At 49.2% G+C, this 22,991-nt stretch overlaps 2 protein-coding genes across 4 annotated transcripts; one reads left to right on the top strand and one right to left on the bottom strand.

Moving 5' to 3' along the window:
- Positions 1–5,952: 5,952 nt before the first annotated feature.
- On the top strand, positions 5,953–7,721 carry LOC129511767 (cytochrome c oxidase subunit 5B, mitochondrial). Its single transcript, XM_055328762.1, has 4 exons — positions 5,953–6,109; positions 6,656–6,729; positions 6,897–6,996; positions 7,523–7,721. Exons 1-4 carry the CDS (start codon positions 6,007–6,009, stop codon positions 7,633–7,635), a joined length of 390 nt encoding a protein of 129 aa, XP_055184737.1. The 5' UTR covers positions 5,953–6,006; the 3' UTR covers positions 7,636–7,721.
- Positions 7,722–14,719: 6,998 nt separating this feature from the next.
- Positions 14,720–22,786, bottom strand: ACTR1B (actin related protein 1B). Of its 3 annotated transcripts, XM_055329302.1 has the most exons (11): positions 22,546–22,786; positions 20,548–20,612; positions 19,211–19,286; positions 18,703–18,828; positions 18,229–18,353; positions 17,794–18,010; positions 17,562–17,654; positions 17,296–17,470; positions 16,211–16,272; positions 15,920–15,960; positions 14,720–15,754 (listed from the first exon to the last, which is right to left on the bottom strand). In XM_055329302.1, exons 1-11 carry the CDS (start codon positions 22,591–22,593, stop codon positions 15,652–15,654), a joined length of 1,131 nt encoding a protein of 376 aa, XP_055185277.1. In that variant the 5' UTR covers positions 22,594–22,786; the 3' UTR covers positions 14,720–15,651. The 3 variants fall into 3 exon arrangements, with proteins under 3 accessions (XP_055185277.1, XP_055185278.1, XP_055185279.1); XM_055329303.1 differs by lacking the exon at positions 20,548–20,612; XM_055329304.1 differs by lacking the exons at positions 20,548–20,612; positions 22,546–22,786 and having other exon boundaries at positions 18,703–18,919; positions 19,211–19,277.
- Positions 22,787–22,991: the final 205 nt, after the last annotated feature.

Genomic DNA, 22,991 nt, shown 5'->3' with positions numbered 1-22,991 from the left:
CACATTTGCTCCTGTGCTGCCTTACTGGTTAGACTGGACAGCTTTTGTTTCTTACACACACACTTAGGTAAGAATCCTCCTCTCATCCCGCTGAGCCCCAGCTACAGCCAGGCCCTGTGCTGACAATAGTTCCAGGTGACCCATTTTGGATTTGTGGTATCTGCACAAAAACGTTTGATTTGTTCTGACCTGGCTTTTCAGCCAGAAGGGTCCTAGCTCCCACAAGCTGCAGGGGATTCAGCCACTTTATCATATCTTTCTCAGTCCTCCCCAGGTGGCCCTTGAGGTCTAGGCTATCCCTGGGTGATGCATGATCCCAGCAGGCCTGCACACAGCAACTGTCTCCCCCGACCCAACACCCTTGTTATAATTAAAAATTGGCCCTACATATGTCTTTGCAAGTGATCAGGGATTCTATGACCCAGCCAGAGCAACTGAAATGCAAATTTAAGTCCCTTTTTTTGACCCAATTTTTCAAGCTTGTGAAAACTTTGCCCAAACAAAGAACAATGCCTCACCCCCTTCCACTTTCTTGTGATAGATTCAAGGAAGAAGCCACATTTTACTCCCTTTGAGTAGTGACCAGCCTTGGCCCAGGGAAAGGACTCAATATAAATAACCTCCTTAACATTCAAAGAGTGTCTGCACGTCAATAAGATAAAGAACCTCCCCTCATAAGAATATGAATAGCCAATTAAAAAAGGTTTCATTTCTGAATAGGTAATACATCCATACAGTTAAAACTCAAAATAGTGTAAGAGGTCTGCAATGGGTCTCAGTCCCACCCCTGCCTTTGTGGCCCTGTTTCTCACCAACCACCACCACTTTCTCACCCCCACGAATACACAGAAGTAGCTACTTGTATTAACTTCCTTTCTTTTTCTTTTTCTTTTTTTTTTTTAAGATTTTATTTAGTCACTTAGCACACGAGAGAACACAAGTGGTAAGAGAGGGAGAAGCAGGTTGCCCATCAAGCAAGGAGCCCCATGTGGGGCTTGATCCCAGGACTCTGGGATCATGACCTGAGCCAGAGGCAGCTGTGTAACCAACTGAGCCACCCTGGCACCTCTGTTAGCTTCTTTTGTATCCTTCTGGAGATCTTCTGGATAAACTCAAGCAACTAGGAATATATCGAATTGACCAATTTAAAGCCAGCATTAACTCAGCACTTACAGTGTATTAGGCAGTTCTGAGCACTTCATGAGTGTTAATTCATTTGGTCCTCACAACAGCATAAAGAGGTACGTCTTATGCCCGACAGAAAGAAAAGAAAACTGAGGCAAAAAGAGACTAAAGAGCTTGCTTGAGTGGCTAAACCTGGCAGTTCACAGCACAGGGAAATGCAAATGGCCTTATGAAGAGAGGCTCAGCTGCCTTGGAGGTCAGAGAACTGAAAATGCAAACACCAACAGCATCTTGTGTTTTATCCACCCAGTGGGCAAACTTTGCAAAAGGTGGGTAACTCACCTTGTAGAGGTGAGTTCTGGCACTCACGTGCCCTACTAATGGGAACATGAATTGCTCCAAACTTTTGGGAAAACAATTTGGCAGAATTAATTGGTGTTTAATGTACACACCCTCCAAAATAGAAGGCTAGGTGTCCATAGACATGCACTGCAGCATTGTTTGATAGGCAAAAATATTCTGGATATTCATCAAGGGGGAAATGGGCAAATTACAGTAGATTTATAGTTGGAAATACTATGCAGCAATTACATATAATGAGTTAGATCTGTATGTATTGATCTGTAATGTCCACAAAATATGTTTTTAAAAAGGTTTGAGAGTGAGAGAGCGTGCCAGAGCATGAGCAGGGGGAGGGGCAGAGGGAGAAGCAAGACTCCCTTCTGAGCAGGGAGCCCAATGGATCATGACCTGGGCTGAAAGCAGACCTTTAACTAACTGAGCCATTCATCTGCCCCCACAAAAGATTTTTTAAAGAAGCAATTTACTAGTAATTTTTATAGTAATATATATTTTTGTAATCGATATTCACTTATATATCTGTATATTTTAAGAAACAGCCCTTATATGTGCATTTGTTTGAATATGTCTATATAAGCATGGGGCAGTGATTCTCAGGGTAATTTTGCCCTCCAGGGGACAAATGGCAGTGACTGAGGACATTTTTGATTGTCACCACTGGGGAATGTTAATGGCATAAATGGTAAAAAATCCTATAATGCACACAGGACTGCACCCTCCCCTGCAAAGAATTATCCAATCTAAAATATCAATGGTATTGAAGTTGAGAAATGCTGGTATAAAGGAAAAAATGGAAAAACACGAAACTGTTAATAGTGAACCTTTTCCTTAATTGTCGCATATGTTTGACTTACTACAGTATGTAGTTATTTTAACCACTAAAAATAATCCTATAAAAGCAAAAAAAAATAATACTCTGAAAGTTTCTTGTTTTGGCAAAGACAATGATGGAGCAGGAATAGGGAAAACTGTTTATCAAGAAGACATTAGGAGTCAGGATGTGAGCAAAGGGTGGAAGGAGCTGGAGACAGCAGGGCGTGGGTGGGATACTTAGAGACTGGTCCTGACATCGGAACTCACCTGCAAAGTCTGAAGAATCCCAGGTCTTTTGTGAGCTGAATAAGGACCTGAAAAAATGTCCTATGATTAGGCATCAACCATATTTCTATTTCATAGGCTGGAGTGAACCATCTGTGGTCAGGCAGCAGGGAATCATAACAGCTCACAACTGCATTTCTCACTGGTCTGCTGAGACTTGGGTTAGGTGCTTCTTGGCAAAGAGTGGTCAATGAAGATAGAAAATCTCTGACATAAACCCTGGGTGAATTAAGCAATAACTATGCTTTTAATTTAATTAGGCTTTTGCTGCAGGCCTAATCAGAACCTTAATATGCTAGAATGTGCATCTCCAAGAGGAAGTTCATCAAATGCAGGACTTCCCAAGTCTTTTACCGAAAGCATCTCCTGAGATTAGAATTCTGTGCAATACTTTTTGGGAAATACTAATCGAGTCTAATCAATTTTACTGATGAGAAAAATGGCCAGAAGAAAAAGTGACTGGCTAAGCCAGCTGATTGGGTACCATCCCAAAACACTTGTATTTCAGACCAGTGCTTTTCCCCTAGCATTAAACATCAAACCATAGGTACAAATCAACTGTAGATTCTTGGGGAACATTCCTAAGATTTATGGAAATTAAAAAAAAATTTTTTTTTATTCATTTATGATAGTCACACACACACACAGAGAGAGGCAGAGACATAGGCAGAGGGAGAAGCAGGCTCCATGCACCGGGAGCCCGACGTGGGACTCGATCCCAGGTCCCCAGGATCGCGCTTGGGCCAAAGGCAGGCGCCAAACCGCTGCACCACCCAGGGATCCCCTGGAATTTTTTTTTTCCAATTTAATTTGGAGCGGTTGCACTGGAGGTAAGAGAAGGGAGTCACATTGGAAGCCATTCAAAGAAAATCCACTTTTAAAGAGGATTAAGAAATTCTTTGCCTCAGAAGAGACTCTATATTTTTCTTGGTGGAGGGAGTGAAGTCCAGTGAAGACCAAATGTGCTTCTGTGAAGGAATGCTCCACCAGGTCCTTTTGAAAATGTAGCCTGCATGGGACAGATGGAAACACCTGGGACTTCAGCCCTCCCCAGTTTATCTCAAATTGACCTCACTGGGCCAGTAGCAGCCCTAGAAAACTTATTCTGTAGACTCTCTCCAAGAAGTAAATTGACTAAAATTTACTTGATTCAATTACATGCTGGCCTTCTAGAAGCCACTGAGGATTCAAAGATGAATAGGGCATAATCATTGCTCTGAAGGGATTTTCCATCTGGTATGGAAACATACTGCACGGAATCAGATTAAGATAGGGCTGTGCTGACAATGTGAACCGAATCCCAGCAACCATGGGGGGGGGCAGTGTTTACACTTTTATTATTTTTTAAAGAGTTTATTTCTTTATTCATGAGAGACAGAGAGAGAGGCAGAGACACAGGCAGAGGGGGAAGCAGGCTCCATGCAGGGAGCCTGACCTGGGACTCGATCCCGGGACTCCAGGATCAGGCCCTGGGCTGAAGGCAGGGGCTAAACCGCTGAGCCACCCAGGGATTCTCCAGTGTTTACACTTTTAAACGCCCACCCTTCTAAGAACTTTGCACACCTTGGCTTGTGGGCAACAGGAGCTATGGAAGATGTTTTCAGTATTAAACAGAAACCTCTGGCCCAGGCACCTTTGGTGACTTCATTTCCCATTCTCAGCTTCTCTTCTTGCTCCTTTTGTTTGTGGCAAACTATGCTCAGAGACTGATATTGTATTTACCAATAATTTATTTAACACATGTTCACTCAGGGAATTAAAATTTATATTTCACAAGCCAATAGCATACAGGACCTCTTTATAAGGCAATTAGGAAATAACATACCTCAAACCAGTGATAGGTTAATTATGCTATTGTTCTAGGCAAAGGGGAGATGAAAGAAAGTCCAAATTTAGTTGAGGTGTACCTTTCCACGCTGGGTAGAGTCAGCCCTTTCAACTAAAAGCTGGATATCAGAGCACCGGCACTGCAGGGCACCAGTGTTGGCAGGAATGTGGGCTGCTTCGAAGGGATCATTAAACCAATCATGCACTGCCTCGAGTGCCAAGGCCCGCACAGATGCCCCTTCTCCAAGACTGCTGCATGGTCACCACTGCTGACCAAAAGTAGCATCACTAGGGCGGGAGGAAGGGTGTCAAGGTCTTCAGGAACTATATTTAGATCAAGAAAGAGTGGCTTTGCCCAGACTGAACACTCTCGAGTTGTTGACCAAACCTCTTAGAAGTCCGTCACATGGACGCACTGCTGTTACTCCGGTGTCAGTGACATAATAGTCCTCTCCACTCCAGGTGCGACAGTTGATTAAGAAAGTCCTAATACCAGCAATGTCCGCAATAGCCAAACTGTGGAAGGAGCCTCGGTGTCCATCGAAAGATGAATGGATAAAGAAGATGTGGTTTATGTATACAATGGAATATTACTCAGCCATTAGAAACGACAAATACCCACCATTTGCTTCGACGTGGATGGACCTGGAGGGTATTATGCTGAGTGAAGTAAGTCAATTGGAGAAGGACAAACATTATATGGTCTCATTCATTTGGGGAATATAAAAAATAGTGAAAGGGAATAAAGGGGAAAGGAGAAAAAATGAGTGGGAAATATCAGAAAGGGAGACAGAACATGAGAGACTCCTAACTCTGGGAAACGAACAAGGGGTGGTGGAAAGGGAGGTGGGTGGGGGGTGGGGGTGACTGGGTGATGGGCACTGAGGGGGGGCACTTGATGGGATGAGCACTGGGTGTTATGCTGTATGTTGGCAAATTGAACACCAATAAAAATTAAAAAAAAAAAAGTCCTAATACCCAACTTCAAAACAAAGTTCAAAGCACACAGAACCTGCCCCCAACCTCCTTCCCCTTCGGGTCCCACCTCAGGCCTGGACCTCACCTCCACTCTAACAGTGCCCGTGGGTCCTGCCCAAGTGCTCACGGACGGGCCAATTCAGCAAGTCCCCGATGCTTCACACTGCCCGGGGGCCCGCCTAACAGTTAACACTGTGGCCTTTACGAGCCCGCCCTCAAATTTGGGTCCAGCAGGTCTGACAGACTCGGGCTTAGGGACTTCTATCGAGCAGCCGCCTCATTTACAGAGCACAACTAGCAGCAAAGCTGCACAGGAAGTCCACTGTGGTCGCCTAATTCTATGGACGAGGCCACGGAGTCCAGCCGGCGCAAAACGAGCTGCCCCGGCGTTCGTAAAGGGCACAGCCCGAGGAGCCCCCGTACAATCCACAGCCAGACCGCGCCCACGCCTCCCGCGCTGCGCAGCCTAGGACGCGAGCGGGAACCAGGCATGCGCGGACTCGTCCGTCCCCTGCCAGAGTCACGTGAGTGGGGCGGGCTCGAGGCCTGAGAGGAAGCGGAAGTCGCGCTTCTCTCCGGAGCTTGCTCCCGGAAGTGCCGCTGTTTGTAGCGGGCGTGATGGCTTCAAGGTTACTTCGCGGAGTTGGAGCGCTGGCCGCGCAGGCCCTCAGGGCTCGCGGCCCCAATGGAGTCGCCGCGGTGCGCTCAATGGCGTCTGGAGGTACTTGGCCTGTCCGGCGCGTCAAGGAACGGTGCCGTTGCCTTCCCGGGGTGGTGCCTGGGCAGCGAAGCGGGGCGGGCCGTTCAGCTTCTCGGGGCCCCAGTGACCGCTCGGGGGCCCCGGGTGACTCCGCCTCCGTGGGGGTCTCCCTGTTATCCTGGTCCCCTGTGCTGCCCCTCACCGAACTGCCCCCGGTTGCGATAAATCTTAAACCGAGGTGCCAGGTGACCTTGGGGGACAGGGGTTGCAACCGGGATGTGGAGAGGCCAAGCTGTCCTTCAGACCCGCGCTCACCTCAAGTGCGATGAACCCTACTAGGACCCTGACTTGCTTTTAGGGAAAATGTGCAGAAATACTGGCCTCCGTGATTGAAGGAAGAAAAGATTACCCGGTGCTGCCGCTTTGGGGTATCAGGACCGTGGTCCTTAGGAGACAATGTGTATGAGTAGCCTTTAGGAGTTTGTAAACTATATGTAAACATTTATGTATATGCATTTCTCGTCCTGATAATTCAGACAATATCAAAATTCACGTATTTTCCTTTAGGTGGTGTTCCTACTGATGACGAGCAGGCGACAGGGCTGGAGAGGGAGGTCATGATGGCTGCACGGAAGGGACTGGTGAGAAACTCCTTTTTGTGTCTTCTCTGGGGTTCATGATCTTGGATGGGATCAGAGCAGGTTCCTCTCTGGGAGCATCTGAGATAGGAAACCTGACTTGCGGGAACAGTACCACTAGCCTTTGGAGGCTACGGGTCATTTGGCATAATGGCTTAATTCTTTTTCAGGACCCATACAATATTCTGGCCCCAAAGGCAGCTGCAGGCACCAAAGAAGACCCTAATTTAGTCCCATCTATCACCAACAAGCGAATAGTGGGCTGCATCTGTAAGTACCTCACCACTCTTGTCCATTTGTTTAATATATACAGGACTTCAGTAAGAGGTTTCAAATCTTTTGAGTGCATGGTGTATGCGTGTAAAGGGGATGTGTGTGTAAATGAGTTATTGTAAGGGTTCCCTGGCCCTTTCAAGCTTCATTAACCCTTCATTAGTATCAGCTCATTGGAGATGCAGCATGAGAGAGTATTGATCCAGAAAATATTTGTTGTACTTCCTTCCTCTTTGCCAGACACTGTTTTAGGCACTAGGGCTACATACCAGAAAGGACTGTGCTTTGGGATTCCACATAGGCAGAGGAACTGTTAGAACTTAATGGTGACTCTGATGTAAGGTCAGTTTACTCATAGATAACTCGGGGCCTCATTTCATCTGAAAAGTGGGGAAGGAGAGAGCTTGAATTGATCACTTCAGGTGTCAACCATAACTGTGTCTTAGAGGTGTCTGAGGATGAGGTTAATATTGAAAGTCTCCACTTCAGGTTGGATGGCCTTCAACCACCTTTTCCCTTTCAGGTGAAGAGGACAATAGTACCGTCATCTGGTTTTGGCTGCACAAAGGCGAGGCCCAGAGATGCCCTAGCTGTGGAACCCATTACAAGCTGGTGCCCCACCAGTTGGCCCACTGAGCCTTTGCACTAATTTACTCAAAATGTGCTGTGAAGTTTCTTCTTTCCAATAAAGACTAGCCATTGCATTGGCTCCTTCTCCCATAGTTGGCTGGTCTTATTTCTATCCTGTGTCTTTTGTGAGGCCTGGATTTTTACATTGGGAATAGCTATCTGTTAATATTAGCTTGCTATCCATGTGTTTGTGTACGCCGAGATTGACAATCCCATAGTATAGTGATTGAGACCATCTGCTATGGAGAAAGCATGGGCTATGGCATCAGACTGACTCGACTTTTAATAATGGCTCCGTCATTTAGTTTTGTCACTGGAACATGCACTCTGAGGATAGGTTATATCTTTTAAAAAAAAGATAAATATTTTGTGAGGCATTAGAAGTAATATATAAAGAGCCTGGCAGTTGGTTGGTTCGCAGTAATGTTATAAAATAGGGTGACCTTGTGACCAGAGTTTCGGGGGTTTTGAAGTTTTGGGGTTCAAAGCATAGTTCATGGAGATACCATTATCAAAATCCAGAATATGAGGCAATTCCAGAAATCAATGACCAGTTTCTTCAAATAAATTGCAATGAGGAGGGACACCTTGCTGGCTCAGACAGTAGAGCATGCCACTCTTGAACTGAGGGTCATGAGTTCAAGCTCCACATTGAGTATGGAGCCTACTTTTTATTAAAAAAAAAAAAGTTAAAAATTAAAAAATTGCAATGAGGAAAAAAAGTAGGGAGAACCTATCAAGTGAAATGGATGGGAGGAAGATAACAAGAGCAAAGCATGGACCTTGTGTGGATTTTTTAAGAAATTTTTTAGATTTTATTTGAGAGAGCACAAGCAGGGGGAGTGGCAGAGGGAGAAGCAGGCTCCCCACTGAGCAGGGAGTCTCAATGTGGGACTCTATCCCCTTGGGATCATGACCTGAGAAGGTAGACGCTTAACCCACTGAGCCACCCAGGAGCCCCTCTCATTATTTGGATCTTTATTTGAAGAAATGAAACTGTAAGGAAAACAAATACTTTCAACTTTGGATATTTGACATTTAGGGATTTTTTATTTATTTATTTATTTATATTTTGTTTTAGATAGGTTAACGGAATTAGCTTTATTTGTTAGAGATTCTTGGTGAGGTGCTTAGGAGGAAAATTTGTCTGGGATTATCTTTACAACAGTGGGAAAAAGAGGAAGGGGAATTTGGGCTAAGATTGATCCATTGTAGGTAGGTCATTGTTCTAGTCTTGTGGATGTTTGAACTTTATCATAATAATACAAAATAGAGTTGAAAGAAATTTTTAAAAGTCCATTTCAGCTACTTTATATTTGTGACATCTTGGACGACTAAGTTCTTAAGAGCTGTTTGTAAAATGGAACCAGTACCTTTCCATTTTTGTGGGATTAGCCACAGAGGTGGCTTTACTTTCTCCTCAAAATCGGTTCAGACGAGGTCTTTGAACTGATGATGATGGGGAGCCTCAGGGAGAAAAATCTTTTCCCCCCAGTCTTGCCTTACTTCCTCTTAAAGGTAGAGTCAAACAAAGTTGCTGCTTCCATTCTTTGTTGTCATCATCTTTTGTTTTCAAGAAATGCTGAAGCATTTGTCTGCCATTCAAGGTCCTTCCCTTTGAGAAGGGAAATACCCACGTTGGGTATAGAGATTCTTTTTTATTTTTAAAGATTTTATTTATTCATTCATGAGAGACACAGAGAGAGAGAGATGCAGAGACACAGGCAGAGGGAGAAGCAGGCTCCATGCAGGGAGCCTGATGTGGCACTCGATCCGGGGTCTCCAGGATCACGCCCTGGGCAGAAGGCAGGCACCAAACTGCTGAGCCACCCAGGGATTCCCTAGAGATTCTTTAAAAAACAAAATCTTAAAAAATCATAACCGATTCTCCCTTAAAGAAAGAAAAATCCAAAAAAAGAGAAAGAAAAATCCCAGTACATGTCCAGACTGGTAGGCAGGATAATGCCTCCCTACCCCACAACCACCCCACAAATGTCCATATCCTTTAGGGTCCTGGAACCTGTGAATAGGATGTTAGGTCATGTAGTAAAAAATTACTTAAGATTGCAAATTGACTGACCTTAAAATAGGGAGATTATCTTGAATTATCCAGGTGAGCTCAATAACAAGGGCAGAAGAAGAGTCTGAGGGAGATGTGGCTGTGGGAGAATGGTCAAAGATGCAGTGTTGTTTTGAAGCTGGAAGAAGGGGGCTACAAGCCAGGGAACGCAGGGCAAGGGATGCAGCCTATAGAAGCAAATAAATGATTCTCCCTCGTCTCCAGAAAGAAATGCAGCCCTGTTCATATCATTTCAGCCCAGCAAGACCCATGTCAGACTTCTATAGATAGAAATATGTGTTGGTTTAAGCCACAAAATATGTGATAATTTTATTATGGAAGCAATAGATCAGAAAGTTTAACTTCTGCCTCCTGAGCTAGTGGGCCTTAAATTTAGCTGCACATTAGAATCACCTGGGGAAATTTTATAACTCGATGCCCAGGTCCTACTCACACTGTTAAAGCAGAGTGTCTGGGGGTGGGACACAGGCTTCAGAACCTGTTCCCCCATGTAATTCTAGTGTAGCCCCAGCTGAGAACCTCTGCCTTGGGCTAACCACGTAACTGAGCAGCTCTTTTCCTTGCCTCTTGGTAACTGGAAGCCTAGTGGCAGACAGGAAATGTAACATTCCCCTATGAGGAGTATCAAACCTTTCCTTTGGGTGGAAGTGAGCTCCCTTCTAAACCTCTGGCTACTCGGTGGCTTAGAAATTGGATCCCATCTCCCCATCTCTAGAGTCTAGAGAAGACTATAAACCTCATTGTGATGGTATTAAACAATCTGCAAGTACAGAATAAACTTGTTTCTTGGAACGATTTGATTGTAAGTTGCTGATCTGATGCCCCATCACACTTCAGTGTGTATTTTTTATAAAGACATTGATATACCATCTATAACCATCAAAATTAGGAAATTACAATTTATACATTTCTGCCATTTAATCCTCAGACCCTATTCAGGGCTAGCTAAATGGGCCTATAATATCCTTTATAGATACAGTTCAGAATCATGTGTTCCCATTAGTTGTCCTGTCCTTTTAGTCTCCTCCACTCTGGAACAGTTCTTCAGTCTTTCCCTGACTCCTATGACCTTGACACTTCAAAAATTGCACCAACAACTCAGATTGGTTTGATGTTTCCCCAGGATTGGATTCGGGATTATGTGTCTTGGGCCCAAGCACTGCAGAGGTGATGCTGCGCTCTTCTTGCTAGGCATACGGATGTCACCTCGTCCCAGTGCTGATAGGGTCTACTTGATCAAACTAATGTCTGCCAGACTTCTCCACTGTGCAGTTGTTCTTCAATTATTAATAAGTATCTTATGGGGGCCACACTTTTGAGATGTCACTAACTTGCTCCTCATGAAAACTTTTTTTAAAAAAAGATTTATTTATTTATTTATGAGAGAGAGAGAGAGAGAGAGAGAGAGAGAGAGAGAGGCAGAGAACAGGCAGAGGGAGAAGCAGGCTCCATGCGGGGAGCCCAATGTGGGACTCGATCCCGGGACTCCAGGATGGCACCCTGGGCCAAGGCAGGCACCAAACCGCTGAGCCACCCAGGGATCCCCCTCATGAAAACTTTTATTAATTTGTAGGAGTATGAACTTATGCTTTGATATTCAATGATTATAATTCTTAATTATTTAGCTTTTGATGTTTAATTTGTTCCAAATTTGGCTGGTAGGAGCTTCTTCAGGTTGATGCCTGTGGCATCTTGACATGTTCCTATCATTCTTTGAGCACTTATTTTCTGGCACTAGATATTCCAGGCTGTTTATAAACTCATAAGGTAGGTACTATTATTGCCACTCCCATATTAGAGATGGGGAGCCCTAAAAACAGCTGAGGATTATGCAGCTAGCTAGTTGTGGTGGCAGGATTGTGAATCCAGAACACTTAGCTTGAGCCTGAACCTTTTTCCACCCCTTTGAGGTAATTTTAGATTTGCAGAGAGACTGCACAGAGTTCCTGTATACCCTTCACCCAGTTTCCCCTACGTTAACCTAGCACAAAGATTGAAACCAGGAAATTCACACTCATATGGTGCTATTCACTAATTTTGCTGGCTTTCCCAGTAAGGTCCTTGTCCTGTCCAGGACCTCACATTGCATTTCACTGTCAAACCTCAGTCTTCTTTAATCTGTGACAGTTGCTGTCTTTACTTTCATATAACTTGCCACTTTAGAATAAGAGAACTGGTCCATAATTTGTAGAATGCCCTCAGTTTGTTCTGTTTGTCATCCCTGGCTAGATTGAGGTTATGGGGGAATACCACAGGTGACATTGCACCCTTTAGTGCATCAGAAGGAGAGACGGTGACTGATTACTGGGGATGCAAACTCTGATCACTTTTTTAAGGTGGTATCCACTAGGTTCCTCCACCATACAGTTATTATTCTTCCTTTTGTAATTACTAGTTATTTTCTGGGGAGATACTCTGAAGCAATACAAATGTTCTTACTTTTGCTTAACTAGTGTTTGCATCCATTTTTGTCTACAGTTAGTACTGTGGTGTTTGTCTATGGTGATTTCCATTCTCCATTATTCCTTCCAGAATTGAACTACTCTAAGGAAGAACTGTCCTTGTCCTCCATGTATAATCTATTCAATTTATTTATATTAGAGTGGATTCACAAATATTTTTTTCTGTGGCTTATAATCCACCACAGATTTGCTCACTGGGTTTATTTGTCCTTAAGACAACAAGCTCCCTCCTTTTGGGGGCACTTCCTTCTTTATGGTACCACAAGATATTCCAGGCTCATTTTATACTTTATCTGCCTTAGATCTAGAATTCCTCCAGGGAGCTCTGATTCCTTTAATTGAAGAGTAGTATTCAGAAGCCCTGATCTAGACACTATATGTGCTTGTTGCTGTTGGGGTGTGTGTCTAGGCCTTCCCAGCAGACAGGGCTGGGAAATACATATAGTCTAACCCTAGCATTCACAGAGGAAGGCCTAATTATTTCAGCATCTATTTTTATATATTTTAAAAACCATGAGTCCATACCTCCAAACCCAATCTAACACCACAAAGCTCTGTAGTAGTACAGCTTTGTCTGTAGCTTTTCTCCAACAGTGAGAAACCTGGCATGACTAGAGATCTGTAACCATACTGTCCCTACTGGGAGGGAGGAGGAGTGAGGAGGATGCTGCATTGTTCTTGGCCTTAGAGGATGGGATTTTGACAGACATGAGGGAGAGTCATTTCCAGCAGACAGTAGAAGCTGGTGGGCAAAGCAGGCATGATGATGTGCAAACCTAAAACGAAAGGAACCAATCCTAAAGAGCCTGAATTTAATGCAACATATGGTTCATAAAGGGGATTTCACCTGTGTCACATCAACTTAGTTTTATTTTCCCAGTCAGTGGAGAACTGCCTGACATTTTGGATTAGTAAGTGGCAGAACCAAGGCTATATGGGCTTAAGATCCAAGAGCAAATGGACGGGATAGGGAGGAGAATGAAGCTACCATTGCAAAATAGGGTGGTAGAGGCCATTACAGTAAAGGAATGGGTAGGAAACGCATTATAGAAGAACCATCGGAACGTGGTAAATGCGGAATCTGGAGGCGATAAGGAAGGGAAGAGTCAAAGTGATAATGCTCCAAACCTGTGTAGTTTGGAGAAAGTGGTACCGTGAAGTGAACCGAACCACCAAAAGGGTAAATCGTTTCTCCCTTGAGGGTAGGTACAGGCTTCACTGCTCTGTGACCACAAAGCCTCACAAAATGCCCTGTGACGATTGGCCTCAGTCAGCTCTTCCCTACTACCTGAGCTCCTCAGCTCTCCACCCTCCCTCAGCTCGACCAACTCCAAATGGATTGGACACACGGCTATGACACCCATTCTCTCATCACCCAGGATGCAGCTAAAAACCCTCTCAACGGGGATCCCTGGGTGGCGCAGCGGTTTGGCGCCTGCCTTTGGCCCAGGGCGCGATCCTGGAGACCCGGGATCGAATCCCACGTCAGGCTCCTGGTGTATGGAGCCTGCTTCTCCCTCTGCCTGTGTCTCTGCCTCTCTCTCTCTCTCTGTATGACTATTGTAAATAAATAAAAAAAAATTTTTAAAAAAAACCCTCTCAACGCCCTCCACATGCTGGCCCCAACCTCGCTTTTGTGTTTATCTTGCATTCCAGCCCTTCCCTGCTTGCTTGGCGTCACTTGGGTCCATGCTCTTCTCTCAAGCCCCACCGGTCCCAGGCATCCTTTGAGCTCTTGTTTCAACCTGAAAGGCCCTCCCCTCCCTGGCTGATCTCTCCTGAATCTGTGTAAATCAGCCTGCCACCTGAGGGGTTAGATGTCCTTCTCAGCCTCATAACACTACCAAAAGAGCAAGTTCATCTTCTTCCCCTGACCCATACAGTTTTGGGGGCAAAGACATGTCTTGTTTACCATTGGCCCCAAACCTATGGCACCCTCCTGGACATACTGCAGGAGTCCCAGTCCCTGATGAAGGAAAGGGCAGACAGTCACTGAATTCTCATGCCTCACTGAACCTCTCCACCCCCCCACCACTCAGCTTCTTCCTTCTGGAGGAAGAGCTTTTAGCTCATCAATACAGCCTTCTCTACCTCCTCCAATAGCTTCCTTCCGGCTGGCCTGACCCCTGAACCTGCAATACTGTTAGGTCTATCAGCCTCAGCCATGTCTGAGCAGGCCAGCAGAAGTGCCCAAACAATGCGTGTGTGCAGATGTACCGAGCCCCAGCCCTGCCTGTCACGAGATCCTGTCCAGGAATAAGGCTGAGGAAGGCAGCCTCATTCTCTGCTTCCAAGTCCTCAACTCCTCCTGGTGGACTGTAGCGAGTGGGTAATGAGGCTGGGGAATTCTACCACGGGGTTGAGAGCTCAACCTCCTGGGGCCTCTTATGCCGCGTTGCCCCACCAACCACTGGAAACCCTCAGGCTTCTGAACTAGAGCCAGTGCCACGCTGCCTTCTTGCTGGTCCTTCCTTTCTCTCAAGGTCCCCAGGGATAGATGAGTGAACAATAACACAAAACCACAAGAAAACAGAACCACACACTAGGCCTTGGCCATAATTATTACTATAATGATTTACAAAAAAAGTTTTCAGGCAGCTGTGTTAAATTATTGTACATTTCTGGGAGAGGGAAGTGGGGGTCCTGGCCATAAAGTCAATGAAAACCTCCTTCGTGGGACAGGTGGGAAAAGGAAACGTGCCCCCATACTCCCTCTAGGTCTGACTCCAGATCCAGTGGCTTCTGGGAGTGGCAACCAATGAAGACCATTAACCCTTTCCTACCCAAGGTACTAAGGTAAATGAGGAGTGGTGTCAATGAAGTGCTTTGAAGGGAAACTACAATAATCCATGATCCTCTGCCCTGATCCTGGGGCAGACCCTTTGCTGGGGATGGAAGACTGCCGAGTCCTCAGCCTACACCAAGGCATCTACCCAGGAAGACAAGAAGACTGAATGTGACAAGGTAAGGGATGCCTAGGTATGGCACAGGAAGCAGTGCTGCACCAGTGGGGAGCTGCTGGCCACCCCTCCACCCCACGCCTCAAGGCTAGCTACACAGGCATCCAGGCACTCTGGCTCTGGGAGGGATCCTGCCAAAGGAAACGGGGCTGTTGGGCATCCGGCCTTGGAGCTCGAGGAAGCAGCCCCAAGGGTCAGAGCAAGACCCTGCCAAGGGGGACTGCTGGAACAATCCAAAGCTGGGCCCCTCAATTCCTAAATTCCAGCTCATGACTCCATCCATGCAGCTAAATGTTACTGTGTGTGTGTGTGTGTGTGTGTGTGTGTGTGCAGGGCAGGGCTGCAGGGAAGCATGGTTGCCCCACCTGCCCAGGGTTCAGGGCATGCAGGGGACCCTAGTCCTAGGATGTAGAGCCCAGACCAGAAAGGGTTAAGGGCTCTTGACTCCCCTTTCCTCCCGCTCTTCCAACAAGCTCTTCCAACATGGCTCTTCCAACACGCTACACTTCTTCCTCTGGCACTAGAAGGTTTTACGATGAATAGCACGGGAGCCATCCTCTTCATACTCCTTTTTGGATACCCACATCTTCTTAAAGGTATCCAGCGAGGCCAGGATGGAGCCACTGGGAGGGAGGAGGGAAGGATAGACTCTTGTGGACCTGAGGGCTGGGCCATCGACCCTTTCTGGGCACTCAAAGCTCCATCTCTACTTGGGAGGGAAATCCACCCACCTCCACCTGGCCTGGGCCAATGGTCTCCCAGAGCCCTCCCTGTGAGCCCCGCCTCACCCAATCCACGTGGAGTACAGCCGTTCCTGAGGGGCCGAGATCTATGGGAAAAAATAGCAATGTAATTGCCTGTCACCACACAGCAGCCCCCACCACAGCCTTGGGAGCCTTTCTCCCGGGGCCTGAGGCCACAAAACAAGTGCATCAGCTGGGACAGTAGGAGCAGCTGAACGGGGAGGAGGCAGCTGAGCTTAACTGGGAGTGAGAGGGTGTCTGCAGGTGGCAGTTGTACCTCCCCCAGTCAAGGTTGCCCAGCACCCTCATGCCCCATGGGACTCCCTGTAACCTCACCTTAATTTTGACATCCTTTGGGGCAAGCTTCTTCACTTCACTTAGCAATCGATCACCGAAGCCTGTGAACACAAGGCTGGTTGAGCCCAGGGTTCACTAGCACCCCCATCTCCAAACTCTGGTGCCCCCAAGTGCTGCCACCCTTCCTTTAGTAGTTCTTTCCAGGATCAAGGATGGTGGGGGCAAGCCATCCCAATGGCAAGAAAGAGCCAGCACCATGCCTGAGGTGGGCCCAGCTTCCTCAGAGAGGCAGCGTGAGAGGGGAACTCCAGGTTACACAGCTTCATCTGGCCCCACGCTCTTCCACCCAAAGCAAAATCAAAGGCAAATGACAAATCAGGGGGAAAGTATCTTTTCTGCCCATCACAGAGGCCAAGATCACATGGGGGGGCTGTGATCTTTCGCTGGGGACTCTCCACCATAACTGGTGGGGGTGTAAGTGACATAGCTTCCAGGGGAGGGGGAGACTGGTGGTATCTACCAAATAACAAGTACCTATGTCCACCCTCTGACTCAGCGAGTCTCCCAGGATTTCACCTTCAGGGATTTTTATTATGTGAGGTTATCTGACACGGCACCTCTGTGATTGCGGTGGCTGCAACAACACTGCAGGCCATCGGCAGGTCAGTGGGGAAATGGCATAGCCATTCAGGGAAATGCCACATGGCCGTATTAAAGAGCTCATGTGGATGGGGAAAGACCTTCCAGGCATGGGACTGTGTGAAAAATATACAGTGTGCAGCCTGGAGAGCATGTCATGATGGGTATTAAAGCAGGAGTGAGGGGAAATGCACATTTGCTAATACGCACAGTGCTGCTGAGTGTACAGTTGAGAAGCTTACAACTCCTGGGGGAGGGAGTGGGGTGACCAAGATGGGGGAAAGAGACGTCTTCTCACAAATCTTAGATCTTATGTGAGCTTATTACAAAGTCAATAAAATTTCACTTAAAACTTTTCTCTCAAAAAAAAAAATGCTCACTGAGCCCCAAAAAGCCAACAGAAAATGGAGCCCCCAAAAGCCTCCTAGGCTCCAGGGAGTGGGGTGTAGTCTAGGTCTTGATCACCACCTCCCCAACAGCAGTACCTTTGAAGAGTGTGGAGCCACCCGAGAGCACAATGTTGGCGAAGAGTGTCCGGCGGAGGTCCATGTCAGACTTGTGGATGGCAAAGACCAGCACCTCGTGGAGCCCCTCGCTCTCATCACCTACCAGGTCTGGCTGGAACAGCAGCTCAGGAGCCCGGAACCGAGCCGGCCCCACCTTTGGAACACAAGATTGAGGGCAACAGGCTTCTTATTCCTCTAGGTGCCAGCATCACCACTGCCACCTGGTGCCAGGCCTCACAACTTACGTCGAGCACGCTGCCGTCTGGCAGGGTGTACTGAACCTTCTCAGTCTCCAGAGCCTCATCCTTCTGTGGGTTGATGGAGAGGTAACAGGCTCGCTGCGGTGGGCAGGGACACAACGCTCAGAAGGCTGCAACCGGGAAACCCACACCCAGGGCTCAACCTCATGCCTGGGTGCCACCGCCTCCCACTGCTCCACCCAGCTGGCCTCCACACCCTCTTCCTGCCCTCTGTCACCTCTTTGATGGTCCGCACGACCTCAAACTCAGCTGAGGTGTGAAAGTCAACTCCTTCCTTGCGCAGCAGGAGCCGGAGATAGCGGGAGACATCCCGGCCAGCAATGTCCACCCGCATGATGGAGTGCGGCATGGCAAAGCCCTCGTAGATGGGCACAGCATGAGTGACCCCGTCCCCTGAGTCTAAGACCACTCCTGTCGTGCGTCCTGTCGCATACCTGTCACCAGGTCAGTGTCCTTTCACTTCAGCCACTGAGGCACGGGGCCCTCCTCCCCCCTGGAAGGAACCCTGGGACATTTGTATTATCTGGTCTGAAAAAGGGACATGAGGGACTCCCTAAAGGAACCGTTACCAGGGGGGCTGTTTCTATAGGGATGTCCAACAAGAGCCAGAGGATGGGGACTCAGGAGACCCCAGGGTTTAGGGAGCACTCACAGGCTGAGCACCGCCTGCATGGAGATGAACAGGGCTGGCACGTTGAAGGTCTCAAAGAACACCTCTGCTGCTTTCTCCCGATTCTTACTCGGGTTGAGTGGAGCCTCCGTTAGGAGAACAGGATGCTACAAGACATGGCAGGGTTTAGGCATGTGCAAAGACAATGTGCTAAGCCTAAAGAGGATCTTCCTGGACAGCCAAAACCCCCGCTGCGAGCACACGTAGCTACAGCCTTCTGGAGGGTAACATCCCACTATCTGCCAGCAGTTTCTCTTCCAAAGATCCAGCTTTCTCTGGAAAACTCTACTTGGCATTCGCCAACTGCATGTACCCACATATACGCAGTGACGAAGCAGCAGGCCCTAACAAAATGCAGAGGAAGTGCAGGAGCATAAGCAGGAAGGGAAGAGCAGGGAGAGGGCACCCCTGAGCACTGGGAGCCTGGCGGGGGGGGGGGGGGGGCGGCTGCCACACCTCCTCCGAGAAAGTCTGCAGCTGATCCTTGGAGTAGACGTACTGCCAGATGCGCTCCATGTCATTCCAGTCTCGTACCACACCATGCTCCATGGGGTAGCGGATGGCCAGCAGCCCCCGGTGCTCCTGCAGAGGAAGGTGGGAGGGCCAGCTGGAGCACCAGGCCCCTCTCCAGCAACGGCTTTCTGCCTTCTTGGAAGCCGCCCCTTCATCTGCCCTGAATAGAACCACCATTGCTTACTGGGTGTCCCCATGCCTGGTAGCCGGGTCCTGAACTCAGCACAGGCTCATCTGTCCAGCAGCACCTTCTTAGGCCCTCAGAGCCTGGTCAGCTTCGACTGGCAGGGGACAGAGAGGGTGGGGACGTGCTCCCTCCCACCTAGTTCTCCCCTTCCAACGCTGGCTGAAAACAGATGCCCCCTCAGAAGGTACAGCTCTGACCATGAGCCCATGTTCCTGGGACCATAGAGACCCCAAGCCCCGGCAAATGCACGTTCCAAGGTATTACCTCTGCTTTTGGTCCAATGAAAAGGTCCCCCTCCAGGGCTCCAGCCATCACTCGCATGTGCTTAGGGCGCCCAACACTACAAGGATAGGTCAAGTCAACAAGGTGGGCAGGGGGCGTGGAAGAGCCCACATCCAGGAAAACCCAAGTCTAACTCCTGTGGTCAAAAGTGTAATTACTCTAAAGCATCGGGACCTGGCCATGTGGCAAAGGCCAGAACCCAGGCCTACAGGATATGGGCCTATAGAGCAGGCCTTGGCAGGAGGGCATGCTCAGGGTCAGAAGGAAAGGGATCCTTTCCATTCCCCACTCTCCCTCCTAGAGAGGCTGGAAGCTCTGGAATCTTGGCTCCTCATGGTCCAGCCCTGGCAGAGGGTCAGCTTCTGCAGCCACAATGACTCAGCCCACACTCTCGATTTCAGGAGGGCAGGGCTGCCGCACCGTCTGTAGACCAAGGTCCCAGGAAGTTGGATCATGGCCCTTGTCCACCCCTCTCCCATTCATTTGATCCTGCCCCTTCCCACTACCAGGGCTTCCAGACTAAAGACTCAGTTTTTGGAAGACTGGACAAGCTACCATTCCAAAACGTGACCCAAGTTCCCTGCACATCGATAGGAAGGTTCAACTGAACCCAAGTGGAGTTCAGAATTGAAAGCTGAAGCCCTACTGAGTGCTTGGTGCTCCAAGCTGACCCTGTCCCCAGACGAGGCCTGCGGTTCTTGGTATAGTCAGCCACTTTGGGAGGCCTCAGGATCCCCCAACATGCCCTGCTTAGCCAATCCCTCTAAAACCTCCAGGATTTGAGAAGTGGTACCACCTAGGGAAAACTTCCCAATGGGCTAGAGTGGCTGAAGCAGTGCTCCAGGTTTCCTCTGTGCTTTCTCATCCCTCTTATCCCTGCCACCACTGGCTCCATTCAGGGAAACATTTCCCTTGACTGAAACCCATTATTTTTTAGAGCTGGAAAATAAATAAGCTCTGAAAGAAACATTTCCTGGGAGGAAGGGATGGCTATGCATTAACTCCCACTCTTTCTCCTCTGAGTTTGGGTTTTTCTCCCAGAGATGTCTCTCTTATAATCTTGCTGCTACTACCCCAGCCAATTTCCAAGGGAATGCTGGTGGCTTCTCCCTCCCTGGCTAAAGATGGGATCAAAATCAGACTTCAAAGACTAGGAAGCCCACAGCACTTCCAGAGCTGGTAACAGCGTTAGCCTCATAAATCTGGTGTCTTCCCTTAGAGGGAGCAAGAGTTGATCTCAAAGAGAGCTATGACACAGAGCCAACGTTCTTCCAGGAATCTGACAAAAAGGTTAGGGCTGCTGCCAGAGCAACACTTACTAGTTTGGGAAACAGTATTTGGGAATCTGGTCTCCTGCAAAGCCAGCCTTGATCACCCCGGAACCCTGCAAGGAAAAACAGTGCTTCGCTCCTGACACACACCTCCAGATGAAGGCAGTGCCCTGCAATAGAGAACCGGCTGCTCCGTCTTGGCAGCCCGGGGTGGAAGTCTGAGATCCCGCCAAGAGGGCAAGATCGTTTACAAGTACACCAATGATTCACAACTAGGGGGTGCTTTGCACACCTTCTCCCAAATTTGACAATGTCTGGAGACTGAGGAGGGGAGGGTAGAGGGAGGGTGCTACTGGCATCTAGAGGGTAGAGCAGGGATACTGCTACATATCCTACAATACACAGGCCAGCCCCTCACACCGAGAATTATCTAGCCCAGAATGTCAATGGTGTGGAGACTGAGAAACCATGAAGTACGTCCTCTGCACACTCTACGGTCAGCTGCAGGCAGGAGGAATCCCTGGCCATCCCGCCTCTCCCCCCAGAGCAAACACGGATCACATACAGGACCCACTCGGGAAGCTCACTGTGTACACAGCAACAACTGGCACCTCTCTTCAAGTAGCTCCTCCCAAGAATTTGCTGCTCCAGCATGGAAACTGGACTTAGGATCTTAAAGGGAACCTGGTATCTAGAAAACTCCCACTAATGAAGGAATCAGCCTCTCAATCTCACTTCCCACAGACTGCCGTCACAACCTTTTGGGTCCGAGTGCGGAAATAAACATCCTCACGTTAGAGAGGAGGGGCTGGAAGCCCACAGGGACCAGGCAGGCTCCGAGCTCCTAAGCTTGTTGGTTAGCCTAAGTGAGTTATCTGCCCACCAAGAAAGGGAGTGTCCTACTCCTTCCTGCAGCCTGCTGGAGAGCACCCCCAAGCCCAGTTCTAGCCTTCATATTAAACATCCCCTGCTGTGACTCAAGGAGCCCATGTGGACACTCCAAAAAAAGACAGCCATTCAGGATTACATCGGGGTCATGTGGGAGGGAGACACATCCCAGAAAGAGGAGTGAGTCATTATAAAAAACTCCAAGGCAAACATAGCAGAGGCAGATACCCAGGCTAGGGGCCTGGTATGAATCTAGATCCGTAGATTCCCCTGCCCTTCATTCTCCTCCCATGGACCAGAAATCCCCTGAGGGCAGCTGAAAACATGTCGAGCCCCAGTGGTGAAGGACAAAGCCACAAGGAAGCCAGGGAACTTTTCCCTGAAGCTTCCAGACCATTACCCCAAACTGCTGTGGGTCCTGGCAAGAGTGGTCCTGGACTCTCCCCCACTCACTGTCCTGCTAGCTGTGGAATTTCTGCTCTGCACCGGCAGGGCGCACTTTAAGGAGCGGGTCAAAGTGGCCAAACCAACCAGCTGATGGTGGACATGTGGTTCTCAAGAGCTTAACCACTATTTTCTTTTTTTTTTTTCCAAAGAAAAAGCGCACAGTAGAGCACAGCCTGCCCACCCTGGAGGTCCTGCTAAGAGTTGCGGCCCCTTGGGAAGGGCAAGGACAGATCAGGCCAGCACTGTGCAAAAGGACAAATGCCGTCGCCCCTCCTCTTCCACTAGGAGGGGTACTCGGCCCCGGGAAACGGGTAAAGGCGCTGGGGTCGAAACCTAACCAGTGACTCCTCTCAACCACCAAGGGTCCAGAGGGCGGCCCCAGGCCTGACACACGGGAGCACCGGCGGGCCCGTGCGGCTCTCACTCCAGCGCTGCCGATGCTGACCGAGGGCCGCCGGTCGCATGGGCTCCCGCCTCTCCAGGGCCTCCCCGCCGCGCTCGGGGAGGGTTCGGGCAGCGGCTCCGCAGCACCGGTGGAGGGACTGGCCCCACGGCGCGGGCTACAGAGCCAGGGAGCAGGAGAGCCCCGGGAGCAGGCGGCGGGCGGGCAGGGCCTGGACAACTAGCCGAGGTGGGCGGACCCCCCCACGGCCCTCCGCGTGCGCCCCCGGGGGCGGGGCGCCCGCCCTCCCCCCGACTGCCGGGCCTCACGTTGTCGATGACCACGGGCTGGTTGGCGATAATGTCGTAGGACTCCATGGCCGGGCCGGCCGGCCCTGCCCAGCAGGCGGGCTGCAGGACGCACCGGCGAGCGGGCAGGCGGGCGGACCCGGACGGCGGCGGCTCCAGACACCGTGCCGCGCCCCTCCCACCCGGCGCGCGCAGCCTACGCCAGCCCCGCGGGGCTTGCTGGGGGGCGGCCCCCCCGCGGCCAATCACCGCTCCCACTTGGGCGGATTGATGCGGGCGCCCCGGGCCTGCGGCGGGCGGGGGGGCGGGGCCGCCGGGTGCGGGCCAGCCAATTGAGGCCTTCCGGAAGTGCTGCGGGGGCGCTCCCAAGGTAGGCTGCGCCGCGTAGGGGGCTGACGTCATGGCTCGGCTCTTAAAGGGGACTTGGACGGAGCCGAGCGGGCCGCCGAGAGTCACCTGTCCAGAAA

The sequence above is a fragment of the Nyctereutes procyonoides genome, unplaced genomic scaffold (assembly GCF_905146905.1).
Source record: "Nyctereutes procyonoides isolate TBG_1078 unplaced genomic scaffold, NYPRO_anot_genome, whole genome shotgun sequence".
Classification (NCBI taxonomy): domain Eukaryota; kingdom Metazoa; phylum Chordata; class Mammalia; order Carnivora; family Canidae; genus Nyctereutes; species Nyctereutes procyonoides.
The sequence above is the reverse complement of the archived record's forward strand: the minus strand, read 5'-3'. Positions and strand labels throughout refer to the sequence as shown.

Bases quoted from the DNA above. Each gene is read 5' to 3' on its own strand.
- LOC129511767 (XM_055328762.1), top strand. From the start codon at position 6,007: ATGGCTTCAAGGTTACTTCGCGGAGTTGGAGCGCTGGCCGCGCAGGCC. The intron at 6,730-6,896 runs GTGAGAAACTCC...ATTCTTTTTCAG, and splicing joins TGGCTGCACGGAAGGGACTG to GACCCATACAATATTCTGGC. The intron at 6,997-7,522 runs GTAAGTACCTCA...TTTCCCTTTCAG, and splicing joins GCGAATAGTGGGCTGCATCT to GTGAAGAGGACAATAGTACC.
- ACTR1B (XM_055329302.1), bottom strand. From the start codon at position 22,593: ATGGAGTCCTACGACATTATCGCCAACCAGCCCGTGGTCATCGACAAC. The intron at 18,354-18,702 runs GTGTGGCAGCCG...CATGTCTTGTAG, and splicing joins TGCAGACTTTCTCGGAGGAG to CATCCTGTTCTCCTAACGGA. The intron at 15,961-16,210 runs GTGAGGTTACAG...TTTTTCCCATAG, and splicing joins CAAAGGATGTCAAAATTAAG to ATCTCGGCCCCTCAGGAACG.